Source organism: Zonotrichia leucophrys, chromosome 10 (assembly GCF_028769735.1).
Source record: "Zonotrichia leucophrys gambelii isolate GWCS_2022_RI chromosome 10, RI_Zleu_2.0, whole genome shotgun sequence".
NCBI lineage: Eukaryota > Metazoa > Chordata > Aves > Passeriformes > Passerellidae > Zonotrichia > Zonotrichia leucophrys.
This window is the reverse complement of record NC_088180.1, coordinates 18,957,075-18,971,185: the sequence shown is the minus strand read 5'-3', so window position 1 is coordinate 18,971,185 and position 14,111 is coordinate 18,957,075. Positions and strand designations below refer to the sequence as shown.

General features: G+C 52.8%; 1 protein-coding gene across 4 annotated transcripts in view; it reads right to left on the bottom strand.

The window, feature by feature from the left end:
* Positions 1-1,005: 1,005 nt before the first annotated feature.
* SMAD3 (SMAD family member 3) overlaps positions 1,006-14,111 on the bottom strand; it is a 73,242-nt gene continuing 60,136 nt past the window's right edge. For all 4 annotated transcript variants that reach the window (XM_064722724.1, XM_064722721.1, XM_064722722.1 and 1 more), the window contains 4 exons: positions 11,976-12,188; positions 9,326-9,463; positions 6,973-7,117; positions 1,006-5,149 (listed from right to left, as the gene is read on the bottom strand). In XM_064722724.1, coding sequence (XP_064578794.1) covers positions 5,026-5,149; positions 6,973-7,117; positions 9,326-9,463; positions 11,976-12,188 — 620 coding nt within the window. In that variant the 3' untranslated portion in view covers positions 1,006-5,025. The remainder of the gene's footprint in view (positions 5,150-6,972; positions 7,118-9,325; positions 9,464-11,975; positions 12,189-14,111) is intronic.

Here is a 14,111-nt window from a genome sequence, read left to right as displayed (position 1 = left end):
CCCACCCAGAGACACGGCAGGAACTCGGGGTCTGCTCCTGACAGGGCACTGCAGGAGAGCAGCGACTGCTCCTCTGCAGCTCCTGCTCTCCTCAGCTCCCCAGGTCCCTGCATGGAATTCCAGTGGCATTCCCGTGAATACTCAACTGTGCTACTGGAGAACAGTAAATCCTTGGAGCACAGAACTCCACTTATACTCACCCCTGAGTCCCATTAGTTAAAAGAACTAAATGCAATTTTTTTATATATATATTTGACTTTAAATTCTTGAACAAAACTGTCCCAGCTGTAAAAAGAAGGAGGGTCTTACCTGTCACTGAGCTCTTGTGTGCTTTACTGGGATTGCACCAACCTAAGGATGCTGCTGTGTCCCAATCACTGTCATGGCAACACCCCAAACTGTCCATTGGTGTCCTTACATACATTCCTCCGACAGCCTGATGTGCTCACGAGCCTCAGTTTTCAAATCAAAGTTTATTAAAATGTCAAAAACAGACCTTACAGTTCCACATGGAAAGGGAGGGCGTACATGGGACAGGCCTGGAGTAACAAAGGCAGTAATGCTGCAGGGCAGGGCAGGATGGACAGACAGCCAGGGAGGACTCACAGCTCCCGTGGATCCATCGGGGCAGGGCTGGGTCACCCAGCACAGCCAGCACGGGGAACCCAGCTGGGCTGGGGGAGCACAGGAGGGACTGCCAGGGCTGGGGGGCAGAGGATGACCCAGGCAGGGCTGGGGGGCAGAGGGTGACCCAGGCAGGGCTGGGGGGCAGAGGATGACCCAGGCAGGGCTGGGGGGGCAGAGGGTGACCCAGGCAGGGCTGGGGGGGCAGAGGGTGACCCAGGCAGCTCCAGAAGGGGCAGAGGGTGACCCAGGCAGGGCTGGGGGGCAGAGGGTGACCCAGGCAGGGCTGGAGGGGCAGAGGGTGACCCAGGCAGGGCTGGGGGGACAGAGGGTGACCCAGGCAGGGCTGGGGGGCAGAGGATGGCCCAGGCAGCTCAGAAGGGGCAGAGGGTGACCCAGGCAGGGCTGGGGGGGCAGAGGGTGACCCAGGCAGGGCTGAGGGGCAGAGGGTGACCCAGGCAGCTCCAGAAGGGGCAGAGGGTGACCCAAGCAGCTCTGGAGAACCAGGTTTGGTTTTTAAAGCCCCATCAAGCCCCAAGGGCCCTTCTGAGACCCCGACTTGGTGCAGCAGCAGCACCGCGGCTACCGAGGGCTCGGGGAGTTTGTGCTCAGCTCTGGTCTCACATCACAAACTCCTCATTTCCAGCAATCATCAGCAAAGAGCAGATGCAAGATGTAATACTCTGAGTCCTTAATTGCCCCTTCTGCTAAAAATTAAATACTGGATTCATCTGAATATTCGAGACAGACACATAAATACAAAAGCAGGCACATAGTAAAAAACATTGAATTTCTCAAGCACACCTCTCAGGCCACCAGCAGAGAGGGGCTGGTTCTCACCCCAGCTTAGCAGAGCCATGGAACTCCATCCTGCTGCCCCTCAGGGACCCTCAGAGCTCTGGGTGCTGTGCATGCGGCTGAAGCCCTTCCTGGGCTGGGCTTTCCTGCTTTTCCAGTCGGGAAGCAGCTCAAGGCACAGGAGCCACCACTGAACATCCCTCACCTACAGAGGATCCTGCAGGGTTCAACCACGCTGATGCAAGGGGGAGGAAACTGTGAGTAACTCAGGGCTCCCTCAGCCTTTTCCTGACACCCAGGGGCAGCCAGAGCTCCGGGGAAATGCCTTACCATGGGATTTCTCCTTCTTTGTGCATCTGCACACTGATTGCTGGAGATTAAGTCAAATGGGCAGCACTGGATTACTCCTAAGACAAGCTTAACACAAAATACAACCTGCATTCAATACATTAACAATAAACAGACCACCAGAGCCTGGGAAAGCACAGGGTGTCCTGTGCTCTGCAGCCACACCAAGGGAAGAGCCAAAGGTCCTGCTGCTGCTGACTCTGGAGGAACAAACCCGGGTGAAATCCTGGAGAAACGAGCCCAGCCTGCCATGAAATGAGAGCAAGTTCCAGCCTGGAGCTGCAAGCTGAGCCAGGGCAGGCTGCTCCCATCCCTCTGAGCTCCACACCAAAGCTGCTTCAATCAGTTCTAGGAGAAATCAAACAAAGCCTGGGCTGCCCCCAGCAGTGCCAGCCCAATCGCTGCTCCCTGGCCACGGGAACAGGAATTCACCTCACCTGCAGCACCGTGGGCATCCAGGGCAGCGTGGGCATCCCTGGCTCAGCCCCAGCCCTGCCCAGGGCCCTGCTGGGCTCCCCAAGGGGACTCCAGAACCCACAGAGCTCTCGTGAATCAGGGAGCAGCAAACAAAGGGGAGAGGAAATTAATGCTGGAGTGGAGATAATCTCCCCTTTATCTCACTGCACTGCTGGGCCAGCTCACATTTTCCACTGGAAGTCATTTCACTTAAGAGATGATGAGGGGAGATTAAGCAAAGTTTTTATGCATCATCTGAATCCTGGGTTTCAAAAGGCCTCAATTAATATTGGTCAGCAATTAATTATCCTTTAGCAAGGGGCTGTAGCTGTGGTTCCCAGCGGAAATCCAGGGTGGCTGAGGAGGTGACTCCGTGTGCAGATTTCATATTAAATTGGGATTTATTCCCACTTGTGCCCTCAGGATCAGGCTGGGCTCCTGCTCACACCATCACCTGTAATCCCTCTGGGATTTCAGAGGGCGTTTTGTGGTTAATGCAGGAGGCACCCAAGTCCAATTTCCTCTGTCATTATGAGAAAAACAACAACAACATTTGTCACCAAAATAAGCAAATCAGACACTCATGGAGGAAACCCAGAGCCATTTTACAGAGCACATTTTTCCCCCTCTCATTTAAACAGCCAAAAGTCAAATATTTCTACAAAATTCAGGATAAACTTTTCTTTACAGCTATGTTAGAAACCTGTATCTGAACCAATCCATGGTGACAACAGACCTGCTTTGTAAAAGGCCCAAAAATTCCCATTTTATACAGATCTCTTCTTGCCCCAGTCTGTGCAGGCAGACCTGTAACTCAGATCAGACACACTGCAGAATTTAACAAACATCCAAAAGCCTCCAGTGCTGCTTGTGCTGTGCTGCAGCCAACAGCTGCAGTCCAGATTCAGGCAGAGGAGATCCCAGAGTCCTGTGACAGGAGCACATCCACCATCAGAGTCCTCCTCGCATTGCAGATGTGTAACAAGGCAGTTCCTGTCTCTGGAAGGGAGCTCCCAAACATCCCTCCATCTGCTGGGACCTGCCCTGGTGGCACTGGGTCCCCTCACTCCAGCAGTGCCAGGCTGTGCCAAAGCAGGAGAGGCTGGCAGAGGTCTCTGAGAAGGAGCCTTGGCAAGGGAGGAGCGTGGAAATTCCTGCTGGTGTTTGATCCAGTCAGCTCCCCCCGTGGATCAGGGCACTCCCACAGAAGTTTGCAGGACTAAAGCTTTATCAAAACCATCCTCAAGTCCATCCCAGTCAGTCCTTCCCACAGCCAGCTTGTTTGTCTTTCATAGATAAAAAAACAAGAAAAAAAAAGATTTCCATAGGAAACTGATTATCACTTTCTCCCCTCCCCCTCTAATATTTTGGCACAAATGCATAAGATATTCACTGCAGATATAAAGAAACAGATAATTGGACAGCACTGACAAAGTTATGAGACTTATTTGGCAAATGTGAACCATAAAAACAAGTGCTAAGGGTTTTTTCCAGTTGTGGAAATTGTTTGCCACGACAGTTGCTGCAGGGATAAAAAATATTAAACAGTCTGGAGCATGTATGTTTAAAATGAACATTTTATAATACAAGTAAATACACACTGTCCCAATTCCTCCAGGCAAAAACACATCTTAGAGCACTTTCATCAGCTGGAACAGTTTCCCACAGCACAGAGGGCTGGTGGTGTCTGAGATGTCCTGGCTGCTGCACGTGACAGCTCGGGCTCCCCCTCCAGGGCTGCTCCACAGCCAGGCCTGGACACTCCAGCCCTGCTCCCCCTGGGCAGGAGCCCCTCGGGCTCTGCAGAGGCACAGACTGGGAAAGCAGAGCCCAGAGCTGCTGGGTGAATGCAGACACACTGCACAGAATGGGCCTGATGCTCCAGGCACGGCTCCCCAGGGACAATCCTCCCTCTGGGAGCAGCTCCAGTCAGACATCGCTGCAGCAACACCACAGAGAGCCCCCGGGTGGGCTTTGGCTCCAGTGAATCCAGGCTGATCCTTGGGGGCATCGTCCCTGGGCACCAGGCAAGGCTCTGCCTGCTTGCTGCAAGTCCAGGGGGGGAAATTCCTTCCTTTTCGGAACATTCCTGGGGAATTCCTTCTTCTGGGTGTTTGAAATGCCTCCTTCCCGCTGCTGCTGCAGTACCGGTGTGGACCAGGTGGGTGGGGAAGGAATTCAAGAGCAGGAGCCATCCCAGAGTCCCACAGGCTCCGGTGTTCCCATCCTGGAGCCCTCAGGCTCTGGTGTTCCCATCCTGGAGCCCTCAGGCTCTGGTGTTCCCATCCTGGAGCCCTCAGGCTCTGGTGTTCCCATCCTGGAGCCCTCAGGCTCCGGTGTTCCCATCCCAGAGTCCCACAGGCTCTGGTGTTCCCATCCTGGAGCCCTCAGGCTCTGGTGTTCCCACCCTGGAGCCCTCAGGCTCTGGTGTTCCTGGGATGCTGCAGAGCCTGGAGCAGTGTGAGGCAAGGGGAAGTTTCCTGGCAGCTGGGATGGCTCCTGTGCCACACACAGCCTGGGGGTAGGTGAGCAGTGCCTGCTCTCCACTGAAACAACATCCAGCTCTTCATCCTCACCAACTCCAGCTCCAAATTCCAACTGCAGCCCGACCAAAGTGCCGACAGTTTCAGTGGAAGTGGCTTAAATGGGTATTTAAAAACAACAACAAAACAAAGAAAACCCACTTCTGTTTGTTTTTGAAGCAGATTTTTTTCCTCATCGCTTGAGTAACTGGGGAGTTGTTTACTAAGCCTTTGCTAAGGGCTTGCAGTCCTCGTTCCCCAGGGCCCCAGGGGTTCCTTAGGAGACGCTGGAGCAGCGGATGCTGGGGGAGCCCATCTGTGTCAGGACCTTGTCCAGCCACTGCAGGGGCCCGTTGAGGTGCAGCTCGATCCAGCAGGGAGTGCTGGTCACCGTCTGCCTCCTGCCAGGGAGAGCACACAACACCACAGTGACTGACAGACCTCAGCAAACACAACAGGCTTCCCAGCTCCTGAGCTGCCTCCACAGCCCCCTGGCCAAAGGAGTGGCTCTGCTCTGCCTCAGCCTCTGCCCTGCACTGCTCATTTCTTTTAAAAACCCACCCTGTCCCTCCGTATTTGTTATGATCCCACAGGAGCAGCTTGCTATTTGCTGCTCAGATTCCTGGGAACAGGCAGCTGATTCCCTGAAGGGAAAGAAGGTGTTGATCTAAGCAAAACCCATTTTTCCTTTGCAGACCTTTCCTAGTTAGACACCAAGGTCTGTGTTCACCAAGTATGTTCAGTTTCCCTATGCACAAGACAAGGATATTCACTTTTCACTGCACCCTTGGGTTTTAGTAGAATGTGGAAGTGCTGGGAAGAGCTCACCCCAAGCCCTGCAGACCCTTCCTGCATCCATGGGCCCTGCTGGGCCGGGGCTCAGCTGCTCTGACCTTCCCCTGCACAAATCCCTGTTCCCCTCCTGTCGCTCTCCCTGAGCCCAGGCCCCACAGGTATGTCCAGAAGGCAAAGCACAGAGATGGGGAGCAAAAGAAGGAAAGGGAGACCAAGACATGGAGCCAGGGGCTCTCCCTCCTCTGCTGAGGCATGGCCGAGGTCTTGTTCCAGGCAGGGACAGCTGCTGTGGAGGAGGGAGATTACAAAGCAGGACAAACAGCCTTGCCTTACAGCCCCACTTCCCACAGACTGCCCTTGGAATCTGGTGATGGGAGGGAGAACCTGAAATCTGGGGGACCAGGGACAGCCAGAGGTGAAAAGGGGACTGACCCTGTGCTTGGGGGGCTGCCCTGAGCTCCCACCACCATCCCTGTCCCTGTCCACCACAGGCTTCTCCCCCTTCCCTGCACCAGATCCCTGGAACAGAGGAGCACTGAACACCCCCATCACTGCTCAAAGGTGAACCAGGGATCAGGGAATGGCCCTCTGGGTGCTCCACAGAACATGTCCATCTCTGCATCAGATGGAGAACTCTGTGCCAGGGAGAGCAGGATGGGCAGAGCAGCCCTGCCCTGCAGGGATCCCTGCCTTTCCGTAAGTCACGCTCCTCTGCAGCTCATTAGGGCCTGGCTGGGAGCCAGCCCTGCGCTGCTCTGGCCCCAGCTCAGGACGATTTCAAAACAAAATGGACTCCAAACATCTGGAGAAATGAAGAAAGTGGCAGAGCAACGTGCAGGGCCTGGGCCCCAGCTGCTCCTGAGGCCTCTCCCCCTCCTGCAGCAGAGCAGCCCCCGAATGGCAGCGACCCCACGGAGCTTTGAGTGGGGCCACAGCTTGAAAGGATGCAGAGTCCAGTGTTTCCACATCACCCTGGGCTTAAACCCTCACCAGCTTTCCATCTCAGAAAACAACACCCATTTGCCACTGAATTGCATTTCCCCTGCTTGTACCATCCATCCCTGATTGCTCTCCCCTTGATGTGCACTGGCAGCTCTGCAGGGCTCTCCCAGCCGGGAGCAGAGGAGGAGCAGAGCCTGTGGTGATCCACAACCCATTCCCAAGAGCCACAGCCCATCCCTGTTCCTGAGCAGGCTGTCCCCCCTGCAGACAGCAATGAGAGCTGAGCAGGGCTCTCTCTCCCAGCTGGGAGCTGAAGCTGGCAGGAGCAGGCTCGGGGTGATCCCTGAGCCATTCCCAATAGGCACAGCCCATCCCTGTTCCTGAGCAGGCTGTTCCTGAGCAGGCTGTCCCCCCTGCAGACAGCCCTGGCAGCTCTGCAGGGCTCTCCCAGCCGGGAGCAGAGCAGGAGCAGCCCAGGAGGCCCCACCTGTACTCGGCGCCCCAGCCCTTGACGAAGCTCATGCGGATGGTGCACATGCGCGTCAGCTGGTACACGGCCTCGAAGCCCTGGTTCACCGACTGCGCCAGCAGCGCCGCGAACTCCTGGTTGTTGAAGATCTTCAGGTTACAGCCTGGGGGAAAGGACACAGCAGGGACACGCCGTTGGCTCGGTGGCATTGAGAATTCTGGCTTTTCAGAGAATCCCAGGCTGCCTTGCCATGTCCTCAGAGCCCAGGGACAGGAATGGACGCTGCCACATTTTCACAGGGAGAATTCTGAATGCTGGAGCCCCCCAGCAGACTGGGACTGGAGAGACCAGGCCTGGGATCCTCCTGTGGAACCTCCTCTCTCCTGGACACCATTTCCTTCCTATTGCATTTAAAGCCTGCCTGTGACTGAGCACTCACCAGCAGAGATCCCTGCAGGCCTGGAGGGGAGGAATGCACAGGCTGAACACAGGAGCTCCCTGTGCTGGATTGACACTGAGTCTGTCACAGAACAGGGGAGCTCTGCAGTGAAACCACTCTGACACTCCAGGAAGCAGCTCTGAGGGTTAAAGAGGTGCCAGGGCTGGTGCCAGGGCTGCTCCTGCTCAAATCCTCTCTCCAGTTTCACTATCATGTGCCAAACATGTTCCTTTCAAAACACAAGTTTTTCCCCTGATGTTTAGCCCCAGCTAAACAACTGAGAACAACTTATCCAACTGTTCTTAGGGGAAAAAGGTGAAATATAATAACATCCTTCAGAGTTCAGATAAATAAATAAATGCCCCACTCTTTAAAAAGTGTTTCTACGTTTGCTTTCTCCCAGATAACCATAAACAAGTTAAAACCCTGAAACCAGGCACTCAGCTAAGGCTCCTTTGGGATTACTCATGGGCCAAGGCTGAAAAACAACATTTGGAGTGGGATGAATTGTGTTTTGCTAAAAATCACTTTGTGAGCCTCCTCTCCTGGGCTGGACTCCTCTGGTGTGGAGCAAAGGGTGACCACAGCAGCTGCAGGAAGCACTGCCCACTTCTGGAAGCAGGGAAGAGCCCAGGGCTGCAGTCCCAGGGAGCCTGAAGGGAAGGTTGAAGGGGGGAAGTGCCAGGGCCAGGCTGAGCTCAGGGAAGGAGGAATAAACTCCAGGAGGATCCCAGTGCAGGATCCCAGCCCCTGGGAGCACTTGGGATCAGGTCTCCCCATGGGGGAGGGAGGCAATGACTCGATCCTGTCAACCAGGCAATGAAGAAACTGCTCCAAACCCAGCAAAGATTTGAAGAGCAGGCGGCCAAAGCCTGTGGCAAAAGTGGGGAGAGCTGGATCCAAAAACTGAGCCTGAGCTGGGTCTGAGCGGAAATGTGGGCTTTTCATGTCTGCAGATGTTGACTCCAGCCAGGGTGGACTCCTGTGATGTGGTGGGGAATTAAGTCATAATTTGCAGCACTGGCAGCTGCATCTGAGAAAGGAAACCCATTAGGATGGGCCAGAGCTTGGAGCGTATGGATCTCCTCTCAAAAGAAAAGAATTCAAATATTTCTAAACAAAGAAGTTCAGTTTTTAAATATATACAGGCTTTTAACTGTAAAAAAGTCAGCTTGTGTAAGCTTAGCTAAATAACTAAATTCCATTTCAAACAGCATCTCCTCTCTTACTAGCTTTTTTGCATTTATCTAACAAAAAAGCCTTTTCTTCCCAAGTAGATGAAATAAATTATCTTGTAATGTTTCAGCAAAAACTCCAGACTGTAACCAGAACAACAAGGTGTCTGCAAATGTGATTTCTTTAGAACAAACCATTTCACACAGAGGAAAGGATTTTACTAGAGACCAGAAAACTAGGAACAATTTAAATCTATATGGGTGAATCTAAAATCAAGAGAAATTTCTTACCATTACTTAGAGGCACAAACAAAATTATCAATGTGTCTGTGAGATAATTACAATACAACAATGGGCTGATAAAACACTGAAGGAACAAGGGGCAGATTCAGCTCTAAGTTGTGCTAAGATTCTGTTCTGTTAGATGAACGCAGTGTAACTACTGGAGGCTCCACAGCAGCTTCCTTCAGCAGTACCTCCATCCCTTAAGCTATAAAAGTGCCCTGCTGGAATTGTCCAGCGGCTTCTAAAAGAGTAAAATAGATTTTCCAGAGAATTTGTGGGCTCCCCTTCCCTGGAAGTGCCCAAGGCCAGGCTGGATGGGGCTTGGAGCAGCATGAGGTAGTGCCAGGTGTGGGAGGGGACATTCCAACCCAACCTAACCCAACCCAACCCATCCCACCGCACCCACGGTATGATTTTAGAGCGGGCCGGAGTGCCCGGAGCAGGGCAGTGCCGGGGCCGTGTGTGCCCTTACCTGGCGGGATCTTGCACACCGTGGCCGGGTGCCAGCCGTAGCGCTGGTTGCAGTTCGGCGACTGCACGAAGATGGCGCTGTCGCTGAGGCACTCGGCGAACACCTCCCCGCCGATGTAGTACAGCCTCACGCCGCGGCCTGCCACACAGCGAGGGTCAGCGGGAAACACCGGGGAAAACACCGGGAAAAACTGAGCCCGGGGATGGGATAGCTCCCTCAGGGGGGAAAACACCGGGAAAAACTGAGCCCGGGGATGGGATAGCTCCCTCAGGGGGGAAAACTGACCCCGGGACTGGGATGGCTCCCTCAGGGGAGATGAACTGACCCCGCGGATGGGATAGCTCCCTCAGGGGGGAAAACTGACCCCGGGGTTGGGACAGCTCCCTCAGGGGGGAAAACACCGGGAAAAACTGACCCCGGGGATGGGATAGCTCCCTCAGAAGGGAAAACTGACCCCGGGGTTGGGATGGCTCCCTCAGGGGAAATGAACTGCCCCAGGGGCTGGGACGATTCCCTCAGGGGGGAAAACAGAAAAACTGACGCCAAGGATGGCATGGCTCCCTCAGGGGGGAAAAATGCGCCAGGGGCTGGGACAGCTCCCTCAGGGGGAAAAACACAGGGAAAACTGCCCCAGAGGTTGGGACTGCTCCCTCATGGGGGAAAAAACTGACCCTGGGGTTGGGACAGCTCCCTCAGGAGGAAAAATACCCAGAAAAATTGACCCCGAGGCTGGGATGGCTCCCTCATGGGGAAAAGCTGACCCGGGGCTGGGACAGCTCCCTGATCCAGCTCTAAACCAGCAGCTCAGCCACCACTGATGGAAACTCTGTCCCACTGGACATTCCAACAAACTGCTCCATGGGCAGGCGAGCTGAGGGAGGCAGGAGCAGCAGCTCCAGTTGGAATTGTACCTCCAGCCCCAGCCAGGTCCCTCCAACCCATGCACACTGATAGTTTCCATATGAGTGTTTTATCAGTTAACACATGAAAATCATAATTTCTTCTGAAAGTCATCCCAGCTGGACACAACTGTTTGGAGATTTACTCAATGATTCACAATGGAATTCCAAGGCACTTCCAAATTCTGGCCTTTTGCTGGAGATGACTTTGTGTACCAGGACACATACATTGCCCATAGGTGTTTCCACAAATCATTAAAATCTCAGTTAATAAAGGAACCAAGTTGAAGAATACATTTTGTTGCTCAAATAAACATTTGATGTGGTCTCAGATTCCTGTTTGAATGTGCTGCTTTCATCCTTCCACCGAGCAGAAGGACTCTGCTGCATTTAAAATCTGATTTCTGAATCTTGGTGGGTTCTGGGGATTGGAATATAATAATCTTCAAAACAAGTGAGAAAAGATCCTCCTGTGCAAAAGGGAGGATTCTCTGATTGCTTGGGAAAGGGGAGCAAAATTAGGACAAAAATTGGGTTCATTTTTGATAGGAGTCAGCAGAAAACAGTAAAGAACAAGCAATTGACTTTTAGCAAAATTGCAGAAATTTGGGATGTTCCACTTAGCACAAGTTTCACTGAGAACAAATTGGCTGGGACCTTGGAGGAAAAGTGGAAATTGAGATGACAATCAAGGAGCTCAGTTTCCATTTATAAAAGGTCACTCAGAAAATAAAACCGTGCAGGAGGGGAAAAGAACACAGACAATTATCCCTGACATCCCTCCAGATACACAGTGTGTGAAATGGTTTAAATTCTATGACATGCAGCAATTTTAGCGTTCCTTGGTGCATTTTTATATTACAATTATGTGAAAAATCACAATTAGTGTTGTTGTATGGAGGATCAGCCTGATATTCCCACCCTGGGCTCTAAACCAGCTAACAGAGGGTTTTGTAGAGGGGTATTTGAGGAGGAGTATTTGAGGAAGGGTATTTGAGGAAGGGTTTCTGTGGAGGGGTATTTGAGGAGGGGTTTTTGAGGAGGGGTTTTGAGGAGGAGCTTTTGTAGAGGGGTTTTTGAGGAGGGGTTTTTGGGGAGGGGATTCTGTGGAGGAGTTTTTGAGGAAGGGTTTTTGAGGAGGAGTTTTTGACGAGGGGTTTCTATGGACGGGTTTTTGAGAAGGGGTTTCTATGGAGGGGTATTTAAGGAGGGGTTTTTGACGAGGGGTTTCTATGGAGGGCTATTTGAGGAGGGGTTTCTATGGAGGAGTTTCTACGGAGGGGTTTTTGAGGAGGAGTTTTTTTAGAGGCATTTTTGAGGAGGGGATTCTGTGGAGGGGTTTTTGAGGAGGGGATTCTGAGGAGGGGTTTTTGAGGAGGGGATTCTGTGGAGGGGTTTTTGAGGAGGGGATTCTGTGGAAGGGTTTTTGAGGAGGGGTTTTTGAAGAGAGGATTCTCTGGAGGGGTTTTTGAGGAGGGGGTTCTGAGGAGGGGTTTTTGAGGAGGGGTATTTGAGGAGGGGTTTCTGTGGAGGGGTTTTTGAGGAGGGGATTCTGTGGAGGGGTTTTTGAGGAGGGGTTTCTGTGGAGGGGTTTTTGAGGAGGGGATTCTGAGGAGGGGTTTTTGAGGAGGGGATTCTGTGGAGGGGTTTTTGAGGAGGGGTATTTGAGGAGGGGTATTTGAGGAGGGGTATTTGAGGAGGGGTATTTGAGGAGGGGTTTCTGAGGAGGGGTTTCTGGGGCAGCGCGTTACCGATGTGGCGCCGGGTGAGCTCCACGGCCGCGTTGCGGTTGACGTTGGACAGCAGCCCCAGGCAGAAGCGCTCCGAGTTGGAGGGGTCGGTGAAGCCGTCCACGGTCATGGAGGGCTGCGAGGCGTGGAAGGTCTCCCCCACCCTCTGGTTGAGCTCGTAGTAGGAGATGGAGCACCAGAAGGCCGGCTCGCAGTAGGTGACGGGCTGCAGGTCTGCACCAAACAAACGCCAGATCAGCCACAGCAAGGGAAAGGGGGATGGAAAAAATACAACCCAGCTGGTTTGGAATATTGTTCTGCTTCATTCCTCAGGCTCGCTTCAACCAGGGTTTCTTTTTAATGGACCACAGCAAGGAGGTGACATCAGCCCTGGAGCTTCTGGCACGTGGAGCAATCACAGATAGTCAAAGGCATTACTCACTCAGCAAGTGGGGTGTCACTGAGCAGCCTCACACTTGGGGGAAATTAAATAAATAAACTCAGCTTTACTATGAAATGTGGGATCCCTTTTAGGCAGCCAGTTCCTTAAGGAAACAAAGAAAAGGAAGGAGCAGAAAATCTTGGCAAGCATAAAGCACAGACCTGCTGTCCATAGCACAGGTGTGCTGCACCCTAAATCTGTGCACTTGCAACCAGTAAATCCAACTTTCCTTCTCACTGACCCTGCTGTGACCTCTCTGGCACTGGTGAAACCAGTAGAGGCTGAAATATGTCCCAAACTGCCTTTAACAGTGGAATCAAAGTGATTTAAAAACCTTCTCCCAGTGCACTGGATCTCAAAGCACCAGAGGAAAATCCATTTTCCCAGCAGGTGGAGGCTCAGCTCTCCCCCCGGGGTCCTGGTTTGCCTCATGGACCGAAGCCAAGGGGCTGAAGCTGAGGAGCAGAGGGAGCTGGGGCAGCCTCAGGAAGGCAGGTGGGCACTCAGACAGCACTGAGTGATTTCACTGCTCTGCTGAAGCCCAGGAGACTCCAGCAGAGCAAGGCTCAAGGAGAATTTCCTGGAAATGCAGCCCAGGGAGGTGCCAGCCCTGCTGAGAGCCAAGCGGAGCAGGGACTGCAAAGCAGACCCAGCCAATTCCTGAGTGCTGCTCCCCACATCCAGGGCAGGAGAATTCCCTGCAGCCCTCCCCCCAGTTCATCACTTCATCCCCATTCAAATGGTGCTTAAAGACAGAACACAAGAGCTCCCATCTGGCCAAGGAGTTAACATCACACAGCAAAACCCAGGTTTTTCCCATCTGCTGCTCCTGCAGGGCTTAGGAGAATGTGGGGCTTAAGAGATCAACTCCAAAAAAATCCAAGACAGGTTTTCACCACCCCAGCCTCCTCTCCCACTGACCAGGGTCTCTGCAGAGGTCTGGGAGCCTTTTCTCACCTGTACCTGTTACTCCATAACCTTCAGGCACAGGCTGGAGCAGCCAAAAGGCACCTTGGCTTCCTCTCCACTGCTGGAAGAGTTCCCAAAGTAGCCATTAATCAGGAAAATCACTTTGCTTTCTGCTTTGTTACACGCTTTGCTGACAGCAAATAAGGAACTGAACAGAAGTACATCTGGGGAACTCTGTAATCCTTAGCAGGCTTCGAAATCCATGAAATTTGGAGCTTGTACTCATCCCCAGCTTCTTTTACCTGCCACTTCCTCACATTTGAATTTTACAGCTCAAAGCGAGCCCCTCTTTGATAGAAACAGATTATTTCACACATCCAGGAGGAACACAAGTTTACTGTCCCTGCCTGTTTCTCCTGCATGGCCCATTTGGTGTTCCCACTGGAAACTGCCACAGCAGGAAGTTTTCCAGCAGCAGCTGTGGCCACCTCAGGGCTGCTGTGGGCTCTGTGGCCCCAGCAGAGTTTGGAGAGAGGCCCAGCAAACAGCAGCTCTGCCCAGAGCCTCCCAAGGTGAGAGCACCCACCAAAGAAAACACATCAGTTCCACATGACTGGGCTCTTACTCCACAGCAAGTGCTTTTCTAATCAAAAGGCTGCTCAGCTCCAGAAAAATCAACTTGTGTTGATCCTTAAGTAATACCCTCAGGTTGGTGCTATTCAAGTTATAAAAACACTGAAACCTCTCCATGGTTTTGTGGTCCTTTCCTTCAGAAACCACCTCCACCTCGTTGGGGCCCAAGGGAA